Below are 24,692 nucleotides of genomic sequence, written 5' to 3' on the forward strand. Positions count from 1 at the left end.
GCCAGTCTGCCAGGCTCTCTCTCTGCTAAACATCAGGGAGCTATTTGGACCCCCCCAAATACACCCAGCAACTGCAGTGGCCAGTACACAAATGCAAACCCTCTCTCACAGAAAGAGACTTTTCCTGTACAGTACCTAGGAGGAGGCACTATGAGTAACTGATATTACAGTGAGAGAGAGAAGGTGTAAGTAAGTGCTGTCCCACACTTGAATTTGGGCAGGACATTAAGGCTATAGTGCAAGAAAGCAATGATATCTCTGATGACCACACCAACGATTAGGCTTTTGTCTCACCAAAAGGAAGGCTTGCCCCATAGCTGCTCATGGAGCTGATGCATGGAGCAGACGTTACTGCTTTTCTGCATTGACCCCTTCTTCCTCAAACTCCCTTTCAAGGCCTCTACAGAGATATTGTCTTCTTCAAGTTATGCTGATAGAAAGGTCAAACCTCGACTGCAGCCATGAATCTGCTCATGAACTCTGCTGGCCACAATGCCACAGAGCTGCCTTAAAGCTCTCTTAAAAATGTGAGGCATTCCAGTCATTTTAATTACTGTGCATTGCATAAGCCAGAAACCAGTTCATACAAAGGAACAACAGAAAAGTGATTTTCAATCGCTCTCACTCTCTTCTCTGCTTAGTGCAAGCCTCCAAAGCTCTGGGAACACCAGCTCTTATTACCATTTGAAGCACTTCATCTATTTGAAATCTCTTTGTTCAGTCACTTAAAGCTATTGATGCAGTTTAGAAGGGCTTAAAAAAGAAAAACAAAACTTCAATTTGGAAATGGCTACAGCAGCATGAAAGCAAAGCAAGAGAAATGAAAAAACTTATTATAAACAAAAATGAGAGAAAATTAATTGCTTGGAATAAGGCACAGGCAGGTAGATCCAAGCAAATCACGTTGTGTCCTCCCTCCCCGGACTCTGTCAGACCATCTAATCGCAGCCTCCTGGCTTGAACCCTGCATGGTACTGAGCCCTTTGGCCCTGATCCAGAAATGCAATTAAGCTTATATTTAACTTCGTGCATGTAAATGGTCCTGTTGACTTCAGCAGAGCATCTTGTGTGCTTAAAGTTGAACATGTGCCTTAGTGTTTTGCTGGATTGGGGCCAAAGAGCGCAGTCATGTGCAGGAAACATTTTCAGCTTGATAAGGCTGTTAAAAGATATTTCCTGGTTGCCCTTCTGCAGCTGATGCCACATCACAGTCTGACTGGAGGATCCCTGCACTACAGAGATGGTGATTTCATATTCTACAATCCTTTATAACATAATACTCCTGGCAAAACATGGTGCCTATGGTCTGCTTCCAGGCTGGGTGCTCTCGGTACGCACAATCTGTAAAGGATCCTTGAAGACTGAACACAGTATAGAACCGTTAGAGGTGATGAAGGTTTAATGGTGTACCTCTAATTAAAAGCTTGGGAATGGGATAGAGTGTTACCTATGTCTGGCTTGCAGACAGGAAGGTGACATAATTCCTTTGCAACCTCAGAGAAAGAGATCAAATTAATTTTTTTCATACGTATTTATAGAATCAAAGACATTTTTGAAGAAAGAACCTTCTAATTTTAAGCAGCATATGAAGTTCACTGATAAAACGGCAGAATTAATAGAGGAGGACTTTTTTCAACCTTTTTCACGCTTACAAATTGTAGCAAATACAAACATTTTAAACAAAACAGCCTTCTCAAAGGACAGTGTCAGAAAAAAACAGATATTCTGAAAAAGAAACAGATAATCAGGAAATATGAGAATCTTTTTTTAATGCAATGCATGGCCACTCTCTACTGCCCTATGAGATGGTGTGAGTGTGCTGTAAAAAAGGACATCACATGGTTCTGAAAACACCTATCCTTTCCCACTTGCTGTATAAAAGCAGAATAACAATGATATCTCCTAGAGGGTGTGATGCTGAGCTGGTCTAAAAGGTATGAGGATTGTCAACTTCAAGAAAATTTTTAGTATGAGAGGAGGCTTTTGAGCAACTTGGCAGCTTGACAATTTAGAATGCTAATGGCAGGACTCCATGCTCATGAATCAAGTCAAGTTACTGTGGAAAAGTTAAAATGGAAAAATGCCCATACTTCAGAAGCTTTCAAAATCAATATATTGTTAAGGAGGTGGCAGGACTGTTTCGACTGCAGGCTGAAGTCTCCTGACTTCATTCATGCCATGCTCACTTTAAGCCAGCTGAGGTCTGGTGATGAGCTGGAGTGTTTTCAGCCACTACATGTATCAGTTTTTTTTTCCTCTGGTGGTGGTGGTAGTGGGGGGTATTTCTCTCTCTCTTTCTCTCTTTATTTCTTTTATCCTCCCTTCCTCCCTCCCTTCCTGCCTTTCTTTCTCTGTTTTTTTGGCCAGCAGTTCCTGTAGTTTGATGAAGCCCTTCTGTACTACTTACATTCAGATGCTTTTGTCAGTTCTGAAGCAGCCGGCATCCCTCACAATGAAATGTGATCAGAAGGAAAGTGAATATGCCTTTAGTTCATTTACAGCAACACCTCATGCCTCTTGAAGGAATATCCCAAAGTGCTTTTAACTCAGCCTCTGCAGCTAGCTCTGGGATGGTCCTTTCCAGCCACAAGCAGGACTTGTGGAAGGAAAATGATATTGTTAATATGCTCCTGATGTAAACTGCCGTGAGTATCTATGGAAGCAGAAGGCAGTTCTCTCTCCTGAAATTTAATTAAGACACCCAGCTTAACACCTTTCCTTTTCCAGTGTCGGTTCTTCAGAGATGGCAAGGAACATAGCTTCATCCGCAAAAAATGCAGCCATCTCTTGCAGCACAGTGCCCCCTAGCACCGTCTCTGCACATTCGTGCAGGATGGAGGGAAGAAGGCCGCTTTGCTCAGTCAAGAACACCTGCAGGACATGGCTTTCCCTGGGAATTTTCACACCAGCTATTGACACAGCCCAGTCATGCTTAGCCTGTGGGATCTGACAAGATCACAGCATGAAGTGGTGTGGCTGCCCGGTAAAGCAGAGAGATCCTTAATTGTGTTCAACAGTGCGTTCTTGGTGGAGGACTGGAATAACACAGATTTCTTTATTTGGTGACATTAACCAAATGTGAACTCTAATTTTCTCATGTGAAGATCAATGTCTTTATTTTCTCCTCCTTTCTCTGCTACATTTTTTATGGCCATATAAGGCTTAAAGTTTTATTTAGGCAAAGGAGAGATGAATGCTAGTTTTTATTTTATTTTTTCCCTTTGCAGTTTCTCCCACGCAGACAGGGCATAGAGCAGGAATTCAGATAGAGTTCTCCTTTCAGTTCCTTCATTGATGTTCTGTGTTACTTCGACACCATTATCAAAATTTTCTCATATAAATAAAGTCAGAACCCCTGCCTGGCTCTTCCAGAATGTACTTTACTGGTAGGTCTCAAAGGAGAGAGGCTAATATTCAATATCTAATAGATATTATTAGAGGATAATATACAATATCTCTATTTACAGATGATAAAGTGAATGTACAGGCAGGTTAAATGATTTACCAAGGCCTCCCAACAGGCCACTGGCCAGACTGAGCTTTCCTGAGTATTATTGACCTCTGATTTACAAAAATAAAGCACTCTGGTTTCTGTATATGAAATGTATCCTTTAAGTGGCAAATAAATAGTTATTATTATACAGTATCCAGTTCTGGCTGAAAAACCTGCATCTCTACTACTATAGAGAAGTTAATCTCTTTGAAAAAGAATATGTAAGCGTCAAAAACGCAGCTGAATCACCTAAGCCCTAACTGACCGAACACAGGTACCACCACTTCAGGCAATGTTAATACATGCATTAAAAAATTTCTGGATCACCTCTCAAACAGCAGTATAGAAGACAGTGGTAAGCCTTGCCACACACACAGCTTGCACACCATCCCTTCCAAACAGATGTGTCCTGCTACTGGATCAAGCTGTGGCTCTCCTTTTCATCCTGAAAAGTAATGGCAGATTACTTCTCTGGGTTACATCTGAAAAGTGAACTAGTTCCTGTAATCGGCACAAATTTGGTGTTACTTTAACAAGCTTGGTCAGTCTCCTGGTAAATGAGCTACTTCTGTGCTTTGGAGGGCCTTGTGGAACTTCTAGCCCCCTTCCTCTCCCTTTTCAGAAGTTGAAAGATGGCTGAAGGGTTTGTTTTTCAGTCTCCTCTGAATGTCTCCTACATCTGTTTGTTTATTATAGTCACTCTTAGCATTCACACAGCACCCAACATCTTTAAAGCTTATTACAAAGCATTCAGCTTGTTAGTCCTCAGAACACGCAGGAAACGTGTTATTATAGAAATGAAGAAACATACTCAGAGGAGTTACTTGGCCAGAGAGTGAAGGGAGGTGGTGCTGGAGCTGTGATTATAATCTAGCTGTGTGTGTGCCAAACTCTCCCTCATTTACACCAGTGTCAGGTTATGGAATAACTCCACTTCTCTGAGATACTGATCTGAGTTGTTGATAGTCCAGGTGTATCATGATGTTGGTGATATCAAACTTTTTACAACAACAAAGAAAAAATGAAAGTGCCAGACACACCTCATTTTTCTTCCGTGTTACTCTGCTGAGGTTGGTGGAGTTGTTCCTTGTTTACACCCAGTCAGACTGAAATGACAGTCCAATCTGACGGATTCAACTTCAGATGTAGTACCTGGAGCAGACAGTCCAAGTACCTAAGGAGTTTTTTGCATAGGGTTTCTCATATTGCAATTTGGAGCCCAACGATTCAGACAGCTACGTGTCTAAATTGAATGTCCTGTTTAATAACCTGCCTCATATGTACTTATATGACCCGTTAGCACCTCAACACCATCTATTTTTTTTTTTAGTGTGTTCACTAATACACATTCCTGCGAAGCTCCCATCACTATTATCCCCATTACACAGATTGGGATTGGAAGCACGGTGAGGCAAAGCTGTCACACAGCTTGTCTGTGTCACAGCACGAGTAAGAGCCTGCGTTTCCCACTGTTAGCACTGTAACCTTCATCTCTACTAGCAACACCCATCTTGAAGCTTTTGTGTACTGATGCTCCAAATAAAAGCCTGTGTTTCCGTAAGACTGGAGGTTTTAATTTTATATGGACGGTGTGATTAAAGAAAAGGTGTAGGCAGGCTGTGCTTCACCCAGATGGAGCAGAATTGTAAATCTAAAGACTTAGCTGACTATTTAGAAATTTAGGACAGCTGGTCCTGGGCCTTTAATACCAGCATAATTTATAACTAGACATGCTTAAGTCTTGTAAACCCCGTGGAAAGTACTCTGACATTATATACACTGGTTTGATACTGTGATTAATCACCTCTCAGTCCCCTTTGCAGGATAATAAGGCTGTCTGTATCTTGCAGCTGGCAATCTTCTTCCTTACAGTCCCAGCTCTTCTATAACATTTACATTTCTACAGCCGATAGAAATTTATGGTTCCAAAAGGGGATAAGGGAAAAACAAAACAAACAGGACTTTTCTATAAAATCCACTAAAGCTGCTCTGCTAAAATATACTTTGAGATTAAATGTTGGGAGTGCCGGGGTAGATACGACACTGCTTTTTCTGGCTCGGTTTTTGCAGTTTATGACCCCTTTCTGACCGAAAGCCCTGAGAAGGGGAAGTGATGGGTGGTGGTGTGACAGGAGAAGGAGCATTTGAGCAGGATTAAAAAAAACGCAGGATGAAATCCTGGTTTACAGTTCAGCTAGGTCTTGTCCTTCTTTTCCTCTGTCCTCTTTCCACTGCCTATTGAAAAAGCAGCAACACACTGCACTCCTCTTGCGTTTTCTGAAAGCCCTTTAGAACGCTATTTCACCGCCTCCAGTTTAAAACCAGCTTGCAGACAGCCGAGACGCTTCCGAGGGAAACAGCCCGAGCTTTCCAAGCGAACAACAAACCCCGCGTCTGTTTTCCAGGTGCCTCTTCGCGCCCTGAGGTGCGGAGCGGGCCGGCTGAGGGGAAGGCAGGTCCTGACCGGGGCGGGGGGGGGGGGGGGAACTCCTCGGGGCCAGAACCGTCCGGGCACTGACGGCCACCGGACGGCTAACTCGCCGATACCTCGGGGGTACAACTAGTTTTTAAGAGTTTCAACCCGTCCCCGGCGGCGGGAAAGGGACGTAGGCTGAGGGACGGGGACTTCTCCTCAGAGCGGCCGGCTACCTGCCCAACCGCCCGCCCGCGCGCCCCACGCTCCCCGCACTATTCCGTATAAGGCGCTGAAGCCGCGGCCCCGCCCCCGGCCCGCTGGCCTCTCCCGCCGATGAGGTAATGCGGGGCTCCCATTGGTCGGGGGAGGCGGCGCCCCCGGAGCCCGAGAGGGCGCGATCGAGGCTATAACTCCGCGCACCGGCCCGCCGCGGCGCAGCGCAGCTCCGCACCGCTCGGCATCCCCCCGCCGCTGGCAGCCGCGGACCTGCCGTGCCCTCAGGCTTGCACCGGCGAAGGCTGCGCTGCCGAGGCCAGCGAGAGAGACAGAGAGGGGCAGTGCGAGGAGGGAGGCAGGCAGTGGCGGCGCGCCGGCTGTTAGGAAGCGAGAATAAAAAGCCCGGCGAACGGAACGGCGGCTGCCCTCCTGCTCCGCAGAAGTGAGGAGGCACCTCGGGGGCAACATGACGGCGTGGCTGAGCTTCCTCGTCGTGTTCCTCTGCAGCTGGAGCCTGCGGGACTTGGTGGTGGAGGCTTGCACTTGCGTCCCCATCCACCCGCAGGACGCTTTCTGCAACTCCGACATCGGTAAGTGCCGAGGGCGGGCGGCGCCTCCTCGTCCCTCAGCCGCCCCGGGGTGAGGCGGGCCCCGCCCGGGGCTGCGGGGGCTCCCTGAGGTGAGGGGGAGCCGGGGCTCCTCGCCTCAGGAGGTGGCACCTGCCCCGCTGCTGCGAAGCCCGTGTGTCTAGAAAGTTCTGCGGGACCCTCGGGGGAGGGAGCGGGCGGCAGCGGGGCTGTCGCCAGGAGCGAGCCTTCGTCCTGCAAGTCACCCAGTGAAAAGAGAGGTGTGGGGGGGTTAAACCGGTGAGGGGTGACCTGACCTTTCAAGGTAGGTTATGGCTCCGTAGCTGCTGCCCGCGCCTGGGTTTAGTGAGAGGGGAGGCGTGTGGCGGCAGACCCTTGCCCAGCCCTCCTGAGGGGCGGCGGGGGGCGAGGCAGCAGGTGCTGTCCCCCCGCACTGGCGGCAGCCGCTCCGAGAGATACTTCAAAGAAATCGGTAATTGTAAGAGCGGCTTGTTTCCTACAGCAGGACGAAAACACAACTGGAGGTGTGGGCGGCCAAAATTTCCTCCACAACCTGGTGACAAATAACAGGAGGCAGGATTAGGACGGGTTCTCTCCAGCCGGCAAACTGCCCGTGGGGGTTGGTGTTGGAAGGTGCGGCTCACGTAGGCTTGTGGTGCTGCGCCGGTAACTTCAGGAAGGGCTGGAGAAGCAGGTAACAAGTGCATTCAAGGTGCAGGCTTTCTGCATGCTACGTTGTGATCTTTGCAGCTGCGGGAGGTATGCAAACGTTCATGCTTTTTGGAAAGTTGAAACGCTTTTATTGGATCCTGGCTGATGTTCTCTGTTACGGGCTTTAGCATCCCTAGGGGTCTTCACTACACTAGCTTTAGATAGGGGACAAAGGGAACACCCGGAATCTCTGAGGAGGAGGTAACGGAGACTCTGGTCTCAAGTCCTTTGGTTTGTTTGTAGCCAAGGGTGATTAACCAAATACGGTTACTGCTTGGTAAGTGTCCTGTGACAAAGTATATGAAATCATTTAGTGGTGTCCTTTGAGTTAATACTGGACACATGTCCACATAACAGTAAATACAGGCTGTCACTTAAGCAGTCGTGAGTGGACTGCATGAGTGAAGTCTACTTGCATCTCTGTGGGTTGTCTTAGTAGCACAGTGTAAAAGGTGTTGGGGCATTTTGCGCTGCTGGTACCCACACGGTACTGACTCCAAGCAGAGTCTGCAAAGAAATCCTTCTGGCAACTGCTCTGGAAGTCAAATAGAAAATATTGTCACTGCAGCAGAACACCCATTGCTATGAACTCTGCCAGTGGCTCTTTCTAGTTAGCCAAGCTTACTGGCAAAAAAAAAAATAAATCTCTCTCTTGCCTTTAACTCTTCTACAGAAACTGCAGTTATGCCTGGTTATTCGTGTCTAGTTTATATAGTATATCTGCTCTTGAATGCCAAAAAAAACATTACATGTTAAAAGTGCTGGGAAGGTTACAGTTTGCTTCAGTGATGATAGCCTGGAAAATATTTATAAAATAGTTTTCTACTGGGGAATTCTTCCAGGAAACTACAGTATTCAAAGTTCTGTTGCCATTTTCATAGTTTGGATCAAGTGTGCCACCTAGGTGGTAACTGCCAGGGAGATCGTACTTGCTGTGAAAGTGAGACTGGGAAACCATTTTTCCACAGCTAAAGCTGATGACAGCATGTGGCCTTCATTAGCTGCATTTTGGGAGAAGGTCTACTTTCTTGCTCTGATTAGGTCATGTTATACTAGATTAAGAGTAGTTTTCACTTTAATTCAACTTCTTAAAGTGGTGTTGAATAAATTTTTGTTATGAATACACACTGACAGTATGTTTTTGCTAGATGCATAAGTGACTAGGGGTATGGTAAGCTACAAAGTTTCATATAACAGTGCTCCTAAACTTCAGGGCACAAAGTTTTTCTTTTTTCTGTTTTCTGCTCTGATTTCTGGTTGAGTTCAAAGTCATCTGCTTCATCTCTTCTTTCTCTCTTCTGGACTTTTCGTTCTCACGCCTTGGGTTTGCTCTGAGACATAGTAATTCAAAAAGTTGTTGTCTGGGGCTGTCATGCCTTCAGACATCACAGCAATGCAAAGGATGCAAAGCACAAGGGGAAAGAGCAACTCATTCTAGCAGATTACTTAAATGCAAGTTTGGTTAAGACTTTGTGTGATGGGTTGAAGCAAAAGTAAATCCTTACATTTGCTAGAACCGTCTGGAAAACGTGATGTTTCTGTGGGCTGATTTTAGTAAATGCTGTCATGTTCTTCATGTGCTGAAAGGGCAAAAAGCGCACTAAAGCTTTCTGGCTCTGGAGGAGTTAATCATCTCCATGGAAACTGATGGCAGTGTACTAGTGCAGTGTTTAGACAGACTAAACTACACGCTGGGTTATAAAACACATTGTGGGGAAGAAAGGGACTTGGCAGCAAGTTTTTATCGCTCTTGAAACTCCTGACAAAATACCAGCTCAAAAGGGAGGAGTCAATGCAGTAAGAGCTGGAGCAAAAGAGCTTTTTAAAATAGCTCCTAAAACAATACCAGAAATTAACTAGCTAGGTGGCAGCCTAGGAGAGGCTTTTCATCTCCAGAAGCACTGAATTTTGAAGAAGGAGAAAACTTTTAATTTAGGAGTGTAGTGCAAACCCTTACAGTTGGTCTTTCATGCCTAGCCAGTGAAGTCCCACTCTCCTCCTTTAATCTGATCTCACAAGACATTTAATTTTTGATCATCCTGTGGCTCAGTTCTGATACAGCCTCCCAACTCTGCAGTCATTAGAAGGTTTTAATCTTTACAGAAACAGATGGTCAAATAAACCTATTGGAAAGGGAAGGATTTCAATATGTACATCCTTTGGAAGTGAAGGTTGTGGTCTTCTAAAGGAAGCTTGGACTCCATACACAACAATAATTTTTTTTAATTAAAAAAAAGAGCAGGGAGGGGTGGAAGACGAACTAGTGCCAGACTGGTCCCAAGGGGTCTTTTCACTCAGCCTGAGTGTTCCAGCATGATGAATGGAGCAAAAGTGAAGAGGTGTGTCTCATCTGGCCCTCCAAGTTCAATCAATAATAAAATTGTGGTTTTAACTCTTGGCTTTCTTTCTTTAACTGGATTGATAAGTGCCAGAATAGGCAGTACAATAATGAGACCAACAGCAAGACAAACAGCAACTGCTATGACTTGCCATCTGAACTTTGCTTCCTCCACTCCCGCCCCCTGCCTACCACCCCTTCCAGATGTGAATATTTTTCTTTTGTTTGAATTAAGAGACCTTTTGAAAGAACAGACACCAGGCATGCTTTGTTCCATTGTGACAAAGCTGTGACATTTCCAGCTGGACATAGCTGACATGAAAAGGGCTTGTTTGTCCTTTTTTTGCAGGAGCAGCAGGAACTTTTGAGCTTGGCTGCTGAATGTTGCATTCACAGGTTTGGAAAAACACCTCCTGCTTGGCCCCCTCTGCCCCACCTCTCCTTCAAAAAAAAAAAAAAAAAGAAAAAAAAGAGAAAAATATGTGAAATTGCAGTCTGGATTTTGACAAACCAGTCTGCAAGCGATAAAGAAAGTACTTTGTCCACTCCACACCTATCTCACTTTCATGTCATGCATATACTTCAGAAAAGAGCTATGGCACTACTTGTTGTCTCTCACCTAAGTTCAAAGGAGCTCAAAATAACATTCCTTTCTATAGTTTGTGTTGGGGGAGGAAATACCTGTTTCAGCAAGGATGCTGGTGGGTAGTGCCCCTCTCTGTTCTGAATAACCTCACTCTTGGTGAGTTGGAGTTGGCAAGCTTTGGGGAGGTGAAGGTAAGCTCTTAGAGTCCCTCAGTACTAAAGAAGTCATTCATTTCTCCATCCTGCCATACCCATAGCACTGAGTTCACAACACCTGCAGTGACTAGCCTCCTTTGAACTGAGAATGTGGTACGAGAAGAGCAAGAAACAGTAGAGGAGGAATTTGACCCAAAGTCTAAGCGCCTAATTGAAAACCCGCCCATTTTCTTTCTCTGGTTTTCTTGAATTGATCATTCCACCTTCTCACTAACAAGCTAAAAGAGCAGATGAACTTGATCATACATGAGATTTTGAACGCTCATTCTTTGCTTTGACATAAACTCTGTAGTAAGGTCAAATGTGCTGTCTTAAGTAAGGTCTGCCACATTAATTTAAAAGTTAAAGTAAACCAGTTTCAATTAATTATTATACCAATCTTTTGAGTTGAGATGAATTTAAAACAATTTTTGGGGGTTACATGTCATGATAATGGTTGCAAAACTGTTGTATTCACTTTGGAATCAGACTTTTGTTGAGGAAGTAATGATGTGGGTTCGTTTTTAGACTGGACTTCCCTTCGAGGCATTTTAGAAGCAGGAAATCTGAGAAGTGTCCAGCAAAGCTGTAAAACAAAACAAAACAACCCCCCCTGTGAATTCCATTTTACATTGGAAGAAATTGAGGAGATTTGTTTAACTTTTATGGAATTCCAATGTCCATGGTAAACACTGTGGTGAAAGAGGGTGTTCCTTGTGCCTGGTCATGTCTTCTGGCAGAAAGATGGCCTTTTTAAACTGAATTGTCCTATTTAATAGAAGTGGAAATAGAAGTTGCTTATTTGTTGGTTTTTGTTGGTTATTTGCAATTAAAGTCCATAGCAGAGTAGAGAGATCACCTTGTGGGATCTGAAGTTTGTCACTTCTCCAAATGTATGCATTAAAAAAAAATGTGGTGGAAATTACTGTTTGGAAGATGTAGCGCAGAATGTTATATAAGGCTCCTTTGGTATCTTGTTACTATTACATGTGCTTACTCCATATTTCCTGCAGGAAGTAACTCCAGCAAGACCTCTGAGCCAGTGGAGAGCCAGATGTTCTAACCTTGAGCCTTAGAGCTCCTTGCTTTATGTAGACATTTCTTTCATTCTTATTTTCACTGATTTCCCACCTGTTCTTGAGAACTCTCCACCTGCCAACTGCTCCTCTAATGTTTCTGGGAAGAAATGGGCTGGTGGGAACATAGTTATGTACAGCCATGTGCAGTACTAGCATTTTTTAGTTTAGCAAGTTTTCATCTGGGGTTGGGAATGGCCTGCTTTGTTCACGTCTGTTTTTCAGGCTGAGCAGATTTGATTGACCATAGGAGAAGCGGCACAAGGTGACACATTTAGTCTTAGCTTCATCAGTGGACTTCACATTTTCCAAGACACTAAATACAGTTAGTCCTACCCTTTCAGAGTCTTTTAGATATGGCAGCTGGATTGGCATCTGATGAAATAGATCTCTGTGCTCATGCATAATCCCACTGACAGTCATGGTGGGTGGGACAAAGAATCTTCAGTAGGAGCCCTCAGTGAGTCACCTTACCCTTAATTGTATGTTAAAGCTATTAAGATGAAAATTTAGTTTTTCAATGTAACGGTGTTGTCTGAGGTCATATTTCTTTTTCCTCACAGCTCCAATACCATGTGGTGCTCTTATGTAGCCCAGCCAAGCAGGCATCACTGAAGAAAGGAGCCCATTTGGTCTGGGCAGGAGGTCTTGTCATTAAATGAAACTTCCACCGGATGCTCTCTGGAAGTTCGTAAGAGCTAGTAAACCTGAGAGGACAGCTTGGTTTGAGTTAGCAGGCAAGGCCAAGCACACTGTGCTTGCCAGCTCTGAACCAGACTAAGCTGAGGGACTAATTTCAGTCCTAATAATGTCTGCAGTGCATGTTGTTGAGTTTCCTTTTAATTATGAGATTTATTTTTTTTTGGCTCATGATGAAGAGGCTTTTGGTCTGATGCACTGCTTATTGCTCCAGACTTTCAGGGCATGATTCTGTCTTTCACATGATGTTATAAATTGGAAGCAACTTAAATGATACTGGTGAAATGATAGTAGTGTAAAAGATAAGAGAGGAAAATTGGGCCTTCAAGAGCCAATTAGTTAAGCAAATGCAGAATTCATTAAACTTAAAGGCTCACTGTGGCTCATCTAAACCTCTGAAGAACCTCTACATGTGACACTTGAAATTTTACTGGTGTAACTTTATTGAATTGTTACTGGTCTTTAAGCTAACTACACCTTACATAGACTTCTCTCTCTGAGACAAGGTTGATCAGAGCAGCTGACTACATTTGGAACTGTTGGAAGACTGTCTTAACTTTTCCTCAGCTTTGTGGCACTGAACACTTGTTGCAAATAGCAGAGCTGAAAGTCAGCCTCTTTGGTAACCCTCTGTGTCTAAGTACTCGAGGCACAGAGGAGGGAGGCACACTGCTGGGGCTTTATTAAAACCCAGAGCTCTTCCCCTAGAGCAGATACCTGAAAGAGCACACCAAAAATATCAGTGCTCTGCCCACTGGTGACTTTGCTACCAATGTTATTTGCCCATAGTGGGCTAGGTCCTTATTAAAAACAAGGGTTAAACTGGATTTGCTTTGGAATAACATGAGAAAAGAATGTTAACCTGTGAATTTCAAATTTCTGCTATTTGACAGTATTAGGCTGGTGCTGGGCCTGAGGTAAGTGAGACCAAGGTGGGTTAAATGGATTTACACCCTCTTATACTAGATCTAAAACCTGGCCCAGTTATCAATATGGAAAGGAAATACTGGACCAGCCTCATAAGTTGTGTAAAGCAGGTGCAGTGCCACTGGTCTCAGCAGTATTTCATCATCTTGTATCAGAGTTGGATTTGACTTGATGGTTTCAGGTTTCAAAGAGGAATGTTACAAACACTAGAGAGGTTAAAACTATTGTTAAAAAAAAAGTTAACCTTGTATTGTAATGTGAAGTAGTTCCCTTGAGTGACCAGAGTGAAGATTTAGTGCATTAACTGACAGTGTCTAATAACATAAAATGCAAGTAGTTTTACACAACCCTGATTATTTTATTTATTCAACACTGCTGCCAGCTAGAAAAGATTCTGGGAGTCTTCTGGAAACAAGATAGAAGTCTCTTGAGTTGCGTGCTGGTAAAATAAATGTTGACTATGAATAGTCCAAATGCCTGCTAGTGTTTATATAAGACCTTTCCAAAGGGCAATTTCAGCCCTTAGAAACAGTATATGGACAATAAAACTCAAGTTAAACAGCAGCGAGACGCATATGCAAAAAATAACATCAGTTCTCATCAAATATCAGCTATGGTTTGCCTGAGACATACAATCTCATTTTTATTTTAGGAAGAAAGGAGGTGATTTTGGGCATCCCTCCTGGGATTGAAATGTGCCAGGAACCAGCAGAGAGCAGTGCCTGGGAAGAATGTCGGGGAGGCCGTTGTCAGCTTGGGGATAAGGTCTTGGGTTGTGCTATTGGGGAACTAGTGGTCTCTGTCAGTGGGCTCTGCTCTGAAAACTTATTTGTTACAGCTGGGGGAAGAGGATGATCACAGCAATAGGCTCAGTGGGAAACTTGTAATGGGATAAGGTATTTAGGAGCTGTAGGAGTGGCAAAGGCCCTTCAAAGACTAGTCTTGGAGTATAAGATGGAGAGAAAGATTACTGGAGAAGGGAGGGATGCTGTGTAAAAGCATTGATGAAAAAGTAGATACAGGCTGGTCAAGCTATGAAGAATCATAAGCTGTGACACATGATAGGTCACCCTAACTAAAATGATGTGGGGCATGCCCAAGGTGGATCTAATCCATCCAGGAGAGTGAATGGGTACTGTGGCTTCAGGGAACACACAAATAGGAGAACCCACATAAAACAATCTGATGCTCTACTGACTGATCTTTAACAGCCTGTAGCATGTTCATTTCTGACTGGCAATCAAGGCTTACGCTTTGAAAAAACCTGCCTGGGTGGACTGGCCATGGACAGACCACATGCACTTTACTCTATCTGGACTCTAGCCAAGCTGTTGCCTTCCTCCATTCAGATGAATGCAAAGTTCCTTCAAATAGCCCTTCAAGAAGTGCAGGTTGCATGGGTGTGTGTGCAGGGCTTTTATTTTCGCCAGGTGAGTTGTAAGGAAAATACAGCTTAGCTGGAAAAAGATGCAGATTGCTCAGCAGGAGAAGCACATGAAAGTAAGCCATATGTAACATGTTGTCTAAAGGTACTTTTGACATACGTGATATAGTAACCTGACAGACTGCAGTTAGGAGATAGAAGTAGAGCGTGCAAACAGAGCCATCATTGTTCAACACATTCGTGATTGATTCTGGACGAAAATACACACTCTAATAAAAAAAAAATCCACAATCTTCCTTAGTTACCCATGTGTTGTTAAAGTGTCAGAGCATTGTAATCCTGCTGGTTCTTAAGAACTTAGAACTAGTTTATTGGGGAGGTAAAGAAAGGTATGTGAAAAGGCCCAAGGATGAAAAAGAAACCCCCGTAGATTTTTCCCTTCTTAATTCCTTGACTTTGATATGAAAAGGCCCAGGTTTCTGCTGGCCTGCATGATCACTGGTATTTCAGCAAAGCACGTATAAATTGCACCAAATTTGTACAGTGCTTGCACAGATAGTAATGGCTACACCAGGTGCAACAGCATGAAGGTAACACATTATTACTTCTTGCTCCTTGGTGGTTCACAAAAAAAAAATAAAAATCCCACAACAGCACATAGGAAACAGGAGTATTTCTATTCCACAGGGCCATGTTCAAAATGACCCAGGCTCCTGCTGGCCTAGACTGAAGGACATGAATTTTAACTCCCTCATGCTGTACTGTAATTACAGTATGGGGACTTCAACATCTGTTTCCTTTTCTCCATGTTTCCCTCAGTATTGGGTGTTACTGCAGTGCAGCCTGCAGGGAGGCCTGCTGGCATTATGTTAGTCTGTTAATTTTCTATAGAAGAGCACTGGAGCATTTGTTCAGACAACAAGTTCAATCTCTCATGCTCAGTGAATACATGAACAAGCAAAGATCTTACTCCTCTGACAGTTAATCAGCCCTCTCAAATTTCTTGGATCAGCTGTAAATAGGAAGCTCTTCCTCTAGTGAGCAGGTTTTGGTGTTGGTCTCCAAACAGTTAAAATATAAGGGAAAAAATGTGCTTGCTTGTACCAAGACAGGAAAACCACAGAATGGAAAACTTCCACTTGACTTTGAAAGACAGGAAATGGCTGGTGTTGGAAAGGGAACAGGTAGAGGAGGAGAGAGCCAGAGGATATCTGTAGAAAACCAGCTATTCCCCAGACACTTCTCTTTCAGCTCCATGTTCTTTTGGGGGAAGGAGTTCCAGGCTGGCCCCACTGTTCCAAGCCCTTTATACACTTTCCAAACACCCACCCCAGTTTCCTACTTCCTGCCTCTTCTGACACTGCTATAAATATCCCGCCTGGCTTTCATAGGTCTAGAGAAATGGTCATTGCAGATTAAAGGGGATGGAGGTGACAGTATGAAACAGCCTTTAGACCAGCTCTTGCAACGTGTGAGGTTGCTGGGTCCCCTGCTTTAAATTTCCCTGGGAAAACGGAGGGAGTCCTTTAAGAGTGAAACAGTCTCCCTGTTTATCATACTCACCTCTGGACTAGGATACATGGGCCTGTTTCTAAGTAAATAATTTCCTCCAATAAATAATATACTACATATGGTACAGAGCTAAAAGCTGAAAAATTTCTGGTATTTGGGAAAAGGGAGGGTGGGGAAGAGAGGTTTAAGAAGGAACAGGAGACACTAGTTGTGGGACCACACTTCATGGAAAAGTATAGTACTTGCAATAATGAATACCTTAAATGAATTGGTGAAGAGGATGGGTCTAAGAGGAAATAAAACAGCAAAGTGACCCCTGGGGCACTTAAGTAGCCATCATATACAGTACTTCAATAGCCACAAAATACAGGGCCCTCCCTTAGCATCCTGCAGGGCAAAAATCACAAACCCAGAGAAGCGTGGGAAGACAAGAGCAGCAGTTCCTGTGCAAGAGCCTCAGTATTGCAAAGGATTGTGCTGGGGCTAAGGGCAGGATGAGTTCTTAAGCCCTTTGTTTCACTTCTCAAAATCTGAAGAGCAGCACCTGTCCCTTTTTTCTTTTTTTTTTTTCCTTTTTTTTTTCTTTTCTCTTTTTTCCCAAGGGGGTGGGGATTAAGGATTTAGTTGGTTATTTCCTTAGAGGATCAAGATAAAAAGGAGACTTCAATAAGTCTGTTTCCATCTTCTCTACAGACAGTATATTTTCAATAGAATTAAGCAGCTGTCCTGCTTTTCCCCCACTGTGTAACAGTTTGCAGCTTTACAGAGAAGCACAGAAACAGAGGATTCCACAATGTCAGACGGAACTCCTAGGTGGTACTTTAAGAGACCTCAAATTATCACAGGAAGGTTTTAATGGAATATTATCCATTCGGAGAGAAGCTCAACTAGACCTGGTGGCAAATAGCCAATGACCCATATCAGTATGTTGCCTTTACACCTTTACTTTGGAACAAGCACCCTGCAGCAGAACCTGTGATCGTGAGTCATGCATCATCCAGTTCTGATGAAGTTCTGATGCTGATAAAATATACCTCCCAGAAGCCTGATGTGGGATAGTCTGGTCCCATACCCCCCCTTCTGTGGCTGTCATCCTAATTCCTTGTAGTTAAGAGACTGATTCAAATCCTGCAGTTTTAAGTTCCTTCCAAAACTCTTTAGAGGCTTTTATTATTTTAACTCTGGAGTCTATTTTTGTTATCAGTATGAATGTCTAATCTACCTCCCGCATGCATTCTAAATTGCAGCTATCTCTTGAGTTTCCCACTGTGTTTGCTCTTTTTCTGTTTGACTGGGAGGCCAACAGGGTGGGAATCACATATTTACTCATATTTTGTTCTGAGGATTCCCCTGATGCCAAATAATTATGGGACTAGAAAGCTAGGACTAATAAACAGAGCCCTACATCCCTCTGTGTTGTGTGATTTAGCAGGAGCCTGCTGGAGGAGCACTGCCAGCTTGATCCCAAGGAGCCTTGTCCTTTCCAACAAACTGACACTTTTGAAAAAAACAGCAAGCAAAGTGGGAAGCGGGTCCTTACTGGCCTTTATTCCAATGCCATGTTTAAATTGGTTGAAGAAATAGTGTAGATTGAACGAAGCAGACAGCACCTGTGTATTTGGCTGGATGGGAAACAAAGCTTTCACTAGTACCGGAAAGTTTTCAAGCCAATAGGTTCCTTCCTGTCAGTGCAAGATCTCATGTTTGTTTCTGAACTCCCTTCTCTCATACCGATTTCCTCCAGTACTAATGGCTGTTGGAAGAGGTAGGGTAAAGGAAAGCACTGGGTCTTTCTTTCCCTCCTGTCTCAGAAACTGTTTTCCTGTTTCTCTTTTATGCGGTATGGCAGCTTGGGCCATTGACGTAAACTTTGTCCTTTGTGCCGTTCAAAGCTCCCCTCTTCTGAATTTGACAACATTTCCTACACGCATCCTGATGAGGCTGCCTTTTTGACAGAAGGGCAGTAGAGCGAACAGACCAGGATCCTAGGGAGATAGCTGTCTTGGCACACCTGGGGGTTCCTATCTTTGTGCAGACTCTATATTTGTTTATCAAGCCATCATACGGTCAGCACATGGCAGGGTTCCTTCCAGCATATATTCCTCAATATATATGTGGACCAACAAGGAAAGATCGACCGAAGTTGTTACTGGAATATTATTGTGGTGGTGCTTTGAGGCAGCACCACAAGGTTGCACTGTAGAAAAATATGGAAAAGGCAGTTTTTGTTCCAAAAAATACTCAGAGTCCTGAATGGGAGGGAAAGAATTCAGAGGAGTTTTCTAAGAGGAGCTGCTTAGCCCACTTGGACTTTCTTCTCTGATGAAATTCATCAGAGCTCACAGCAGCCATCTTACCTTGGGCGATTAGAACCAAAATGCTGATGCGTGTTGTTTCTCCCACTGAATTTTGGACTACATCTCTTTATTCTATTTTTTCCTGATGAGAACATCTCTGCTAGAGTTGCTGCAACAGCCGTATTGCCATAAACATACTGAAATTCAGTAATGTGGACAACCAGTGTACACTGGAATCAACAGAGCTATAACGGTTAAAATAAAATAAAAAAATCTTGTTTCTGTATTCCCAGAGTAATTTCCCTTGGCAAAGACCAAGCACTGAATGGAACTATACACTCACAAGCTAGCTACATGTTTGCCTGCCAATTTAATAGCGAGAGCAACCAGGATCTGTGTTGCTTTTACCCAGAAAAACAAAACTATATTTTGGTGCGATTTCACTATAATGATAGTGGTTTCACCCCCATTTTGGTTTTAGAATGTATTGGCAGCAAAGCTACGGCTGACAGGAGCAGGCAATGACAGTCTTCTTTTCTGTAGAAGCAGTAATATTTCAAACTATTCAAGGTTTTATTTCTTCCCTGCCCTGTTTGGAAGGTGGCAGGGGAATCCTTACTTGTCTTGGTGCATTTTCACTAAAATCCCTTGCCAGAAAATGTTACTGCAAACTGTGGCAATGGGAATGTAATCTGTGGCTGTTTTGCATAGTTGGACAATTTGTTGTTTTTGTTTTTAAGCCAACTTGTGACTTTCTGAGGCTAGCACTGCTCCAAACCTTATTAATAGCAGTCTTTGTCATTTTAGAGGTTTTATCTTTTCATTATTCTTCATACATGCTCATTTCTGGATTTGCTAATATGCACTTGCACTTCCTCAGCTTCTTTGCTTGTGGAAGGAAACAGTGTGTACCAATAGCCTGTTTCTTAACTGGGGTTCTGCTTATCCCACAGAATATTAGAAGCGGACATGAAACTATACATTGGTAAGCCACACCTGATTTTTCTCAGGGGAAAAAAGCCGTGTAACTATTCTTAGTTGGTATATTAAGTGTGAAATGAAGCAATTCCAAGAGGATGAACAACTGCTATTCAGAGGGAGTGCCTTTGTGCTTCTGTCTTCTCCTCAGAGCTACAACAGTTCAGTGTTCTTGACTCAAAGTGTTTCCCTTGGGGTAGTGGAAAATCATAGCCGAGCAAGGCTGCTAAAAATCCAGGGTTAGACGTGTGCCTCGTGTGCGTGTGTGTACATCTTGCAGTTCACTGATGACCCTGATGACTTCTTGAACTTTTAATGACAATGCAGCTGTCTGTTCATGGTGCTAATTAACCCAAAAGCTGATTCCTCCCTCCCCCTCGTTATCCATTCTGTGAATGAGATGTGAAAACAAGACGACGACTTTTCCCGTGCCCTTAGGACTGTCTAAGCCTGGCAGCAGTGACCCTGCTTGAGTAGGACTGAAAGAGCTGCTGCGCAATGGCCCATACTCCTTTTTAACGGGTTATTAAAATTCCACCTTCTCCCCTTCCCTCCAGTCCTGTTACAGTTTGGAGCGAAGACACTTAGGGGAAAACAGCTGCAGGAATAACTTTCCCTCCTTTCTTTTGGAAAGGCAGAGACAGCTGTTCAATTCGTAAGTCTAGGGATTCCACCACTACTTATTTAGGGCCTGATCCCACTCCAGTTAAAATCAGTGGAAAGATTCCCAGTGGGTTCAACAGGCAGTTGAAGGAAGCAGCTTCAGGAAGCAGCCTGCAATCAAACAATACTGCTTCAAAATGTTGGAAACTGCTAGAAAGGAAAAAGAGAGTAGGAAGACATTTGTCACAGAGCTCACTTGCTGACTTGCCTGCAATCTCAAAGTGCAAGCACTCAGCAGGCCAATGTTTTACTTGAGGAACAGGTTAAATTAGTATGTTTGTGGTATCCTAAGTCGCTTTTTAAAGATAGCTCTAGTATGTCTATGTTCATTTACAGTCTGCAGTGTTGACAGACTTTTATTGCCACAGTGAATTAGAGGACGGATCTCTGTTGTTGAATGCTTATTTTAGTTTAGATACTCTCTGAAATCATAGGGGATAATGGCTTACTTCTTGAAATTATGCCAGTTCTCAGCACCTGCAGCTCTCATTGGTATGAATTTAGTTGCTGCTTCTGAAAAATTAGGGGAAAAATGGAATTTACTCTTGCTTCTGTCATTAGAGCTTGTTGTTGTCACCTCTGATTTATACAGTGAAAGAGGAGTCTAGAAACTTTCTGGAGAGGACCAGAATTTCTGGTCCACAGAGAATTTTGAAATAGTGGAAATTTATTCAATCTGAAATGTGAGGGAAAATGAAAATATCAGAGTCTTCAGCATGGAATTTTCTGGAAAAAGTGATTCTGATGTATCTGAACCTAATGTTTTGAAGGGTTAATTCAAAATGTCCATTTTGAATTAAGGTGCCATTTCACATCAACTTTTAGACTTCAAGTGCAGTTGAAGAGAAATGCTGATTTGCTGATTCAGAATGAAAATAGGTCTCAGTTTGTCTGAGAAGAAAAATAAAAAACAATTTTGCTGAAGCTGATGCTTACCTTAGAAATTTGTGACTTAAGTAAAACCACATTTCTTGACAGGAAAAAGCATTTCCAGTAACATTTCTACCAGTGCTATCCCTGATGGTTTAACAGTTACAGCCTCCCCTTCTGGAAGTGCCGATTTTGATCAGGTTATATGCTACCTCTCAAGCTGAGAGAGATTCCAGTTTGTTAGTCCTCTGGGGTTTATAGTTAGCTTTTTCTAAATGCGGAGAATTCCCTTTAAAACACAAATCTGCATACCCTTCGCTTGCTCCAGTCCTTGGCAATGGGCAGCTCTCCTTGGGTTTGCTGCATTAATGAACAAACAAGTTTGTGGTTGTGCTGCTGCCAGTGGACTGAGACGAGGTATTTCCCCTTGTGTTTCTGTTAGTTCCCTCACTGTCAATGTTTAAATATGCTTACACCTGTGTTCCATGTGTGAGCTTAAGTGGAGCCCTGAAAAGCTGGCTCTTGGGAGGGTGGTTCATTACTTTGCCAAAATAGTCCTGTTACCTCAAGGTCTCAGGAGACCTAGACAGGCAGGAAGCAGTCAGGCTCGGTGTATACCCTGGAAATGATTACCCTTATCTGTAAACATTCAGCAGTGCAGTGTCCAGAGAACTTCTGCCTCCCAAACAGTTAATGGGCCTTAGAGCATTCAGAAATTGCAATCAGTGTGCCAGGGCGGCTGTGAAATGACTATCCAACCATATCTTGTGACCTTTTGGGTTTTTTTTCTAAAAAGTTACAAGGACACCTAAGAAGTGATACCAGAATGCAGGCTTGCCTCCCCCAAACTGGAATTTTATGAAGGTTTTTGGTAAGAATACTTCATGATGCTCTCAAACTCCAGTAGTGCAGTTGAGCTAACTGACTGGTGGGTTCACTTTAAGTAAATCTCCATCAGATTCGTATGGTCAGACTTAAGAATTTCCATATAAAAAACACTAATTAGCAATACTGACTAGGAATAAAACAGTATGGGTCAGTCTTGGATTTGTATAAATACCTGTTGTGCAAAAAAAAAGGCAGCAATTGGTGGTAGACAGGCACTGTTAACCATTCAGTGTGTTCTCTGTGCTTACAGAAGTCTAGCTGAGTCGTATCTCATTAAGATTTCATTGGGAGCACCAGGATGCATAAGAGCATCCAAGTAATGTCAAACAGCTTCTGGAAATCTATTCTGATTGTGGCCTATCGGGCTGTTCATGAACATGACATTTTGATGAAAAGTTTGTATGAATGAAGCTTGGGTAATAAAAGAAGGAGATGGTTATACTGTTTCTCTCTCCACTGCAGTTTCTATGGAACAACTTTGGCCAGTCTGTCACTAGAACAGTCAGGGAGTTTCTGAGAAAACTGAAGTACAAAGGTAACTGGCCAGTGTCTGCCTACCCTTTCTGCTGTCAGTGCTCTGTGTCATTGCACAGGGAAAATCCTGTGCCTTCAGAGCCAGAGGATGTATAGTGTGCAGTATTTGTGTTACTCCATGTAAAGAGTTATTGCTTATAGATGTTCTTAGACTTCCAGGTGTTCTCATTACCTCTTTCATGAGATGTCTCATATCATTTTCCTTCTTTTTTAACCTCACTCCCACAACAAATCAACACTGAGTTCTTCTGGCCTTCAAAGGTTCTGAGTTCTTTGACCTTGGAAGGTCCAAAATGAAGGATGATGTTTTGGACACAGTTATGACAGGGCACTACATGGGATCCCGGAAAGTTCTTCATAGGTGGGCAAACTGGTCAGTGTGAGGTTTGCCCTGATGTTGTCCTGACCTTGACCTGTAGTCTGACTGGGGATTGTGGTATGTGAGGCTGATTCAGGACTCGAGAAGATCTTCCACTTGCTTTAATGGACACTGAATCAGGATCTGAGTGCTACACCTAAGTCTTTACATGGTGCTCAGACTCCAGGGTAAAATTCATCATGTGGCTAAGCTCAGCTCCATAGTATTAATGACTGTGGTTACATAATAGACATTAATAAAATGGGCAATTAGTAAATTCCTTAAGCATTATGATAAACCAGAACTGTCATGGACACATCCAGTGTCTGTGAACAGTCTGCAGAGGCTGTCAGCTTCTGAACAATTTGTAATGGCTCAAGAAGGGTGGGCAAAGGTACTGGCTTGTCACAGGAGAAGTGGTTTGAATGCAGGTTTAATTCCAGGGTCTAGCAGGCCTAATACTAGGTCCTGTCAGGTCCAGTGCAAATAGGAACAGCAGAGCAGCACATATAGGCCTGACCCTGTTAAATATGTATACCGCTTTGGCGTGGACAGCTGCTTAGCCTATCAGTTTAATGCAGTTTTCTAATGCAGGAAGGAATTTGCAGGCCCACCCAGTACCCTTGAAATCTATACATGTTCCCAAACAGTTCTTCCTCTCTAGCTCCTACGTGCAAAATTGAGTGTAAACCATGTGATCAGTGGAGTGCAGCCTCCTCGCAGAATGCTGGCACCCATCCCAGCTGGGCGAGGTGCTGAAGCAAGGAGAGTCCTCTGAAGTAAGTTGCTGAAGCAGGGAGTGTCCAGGCCTGTGGCTTTTGATACTCCCTGTTTTGAAAGGTTTACATGGGCTGTCAGAGCTGCCCTATTTCTAATGTGCAGAAGAAAACTGCTTTCAGATGTTCTCTTTAGCAGGACTCTCCTTCCTCCTCCTCCTCCTGTTGGACCATTTGGATGTGAGCTCCCAGTGTGTTCATGGATTGTGTGGTGGGTTAAGGAAGAGTAATAAATAGGCAGATTTGGCTCAAGAATTTTCTGTTGCCTCCTTGAAAAATACAGTGATGAATTTATTACGCTTGTTAACTCTGGATATCCCACAGAGGAAATCTAGCACTAAGGAGCAGAGATATACCAGTTCTATGTATCTGGCTTTGCAGATGTTTCACTATTGCATGAAATGCGAAGTAGCAGCTACCAGGTTCAAGCCCTGGACATTCACTGTATATATGGTTGAGTGCTGGATCAGAACATCTTTCCCCCCTTTCTCTTGTGATATGTGTGAGCAGTCTTTTGGCTGCTTGGTGAAGACAGTGGTTTTGTTCTGAGAACCAGATATCAAGCTGCAACACAACAGCTTGCAGAAGGAATGACCATATCCCAATAGAGCAACTTATATACAGTTTTGCAGGCTGAGGACTTTTCTTTCTCAGCAGAACTGAAACTTCCTGGAAAAAATTGCAGTCAAAAAGAAAAAATGGAACAAAAAGGTGCGCCTACACTGCCTCTTCAGCCTCAACTCTCACTGTGTACTCATTTTGATGTACATGTAAAAGCAATGTCATTTGAATACTTGCAGCAACAGACATCGCATTTGAGGACTGTATATTACCCTTGCTTAGGATCACCAGTACTTAATTCTTTAAGCAGTGCCCATGACCTCAAGGGAGTAAAAGTCTGCCCCATGTGAATCAGAATGGGATTTCTGTGATTGTAGTAGTAGGTTCTTTAAAACACCACTTGATCCATTTTAATCACACTAGCACTCATTCTTGTAGTTTATTATCATGATGTGTGGAAATGGAAGATCAGCCTCACTTGCAACTGTATCAGTAAATCACAGGCAAAGGGCATGTTTTCTCCTTGCAGAGGCTGCTCCCCTAACTGTACTTCTTTAGGCAATTCATCTCTCATCATATGCTCCAATTTGCTTTCCATGTTACTGCTTACTTGATGGGTTGGGAAACG

At 43.5% G+C, this 24,692-nt stretch overlaps 2 protein-coding genes across 3 annotated transcripts in view; one reads left to right on the forward strand and one right to left on the reverse strand.

Moving 5' to 3' along the window:
- Window positions 1-24,692, reverse strand: part of SYN3 (synapsin III) — a 177,267-nt gene that overhangs the window by 83,058 nt on the left and 69,517 nt on the right. The window lies entirely within an intron of this gene.
- TIMP3 (TIMP metallopeptidase inhibitor 3) overlaps window positions 6,367-24,692 on the forward strand; it is a 35,447-nt gene continuing 17,121 nt past the window's right edge. Inside the window, exon 1 of the mRNA XM_010585367.1 lies at window positions 6,367-6,715. Coding sequence (XP_010583669.1) covers window positions 6,592-6,715 — 124 coding nt within the window. The 5' untranslated portion in view covers window positions 6,367-6,591. The remainder of the gene's footprint in view (window positions 6,716-24,692) is intronic.

The sequence above is a fragment of the Haliaeetus leucocephalus genome, unplaced genomic scaffold, assembly GCF_000737465.1.
Source record: "Haliaeetus leucocephalus isolate CR32 unplaced genomic scaffold, Haliaeetus_leucocephalus-4.0 Scaffold101, whole genome shotgun sequence".
Classification (NCBI taxonomy): Eukaryota; Metazoa; Chordata; class Aves; order Accipitriformes; family Accipitridae; genus Haliaeetus; species Haliaeetus leucocephalus.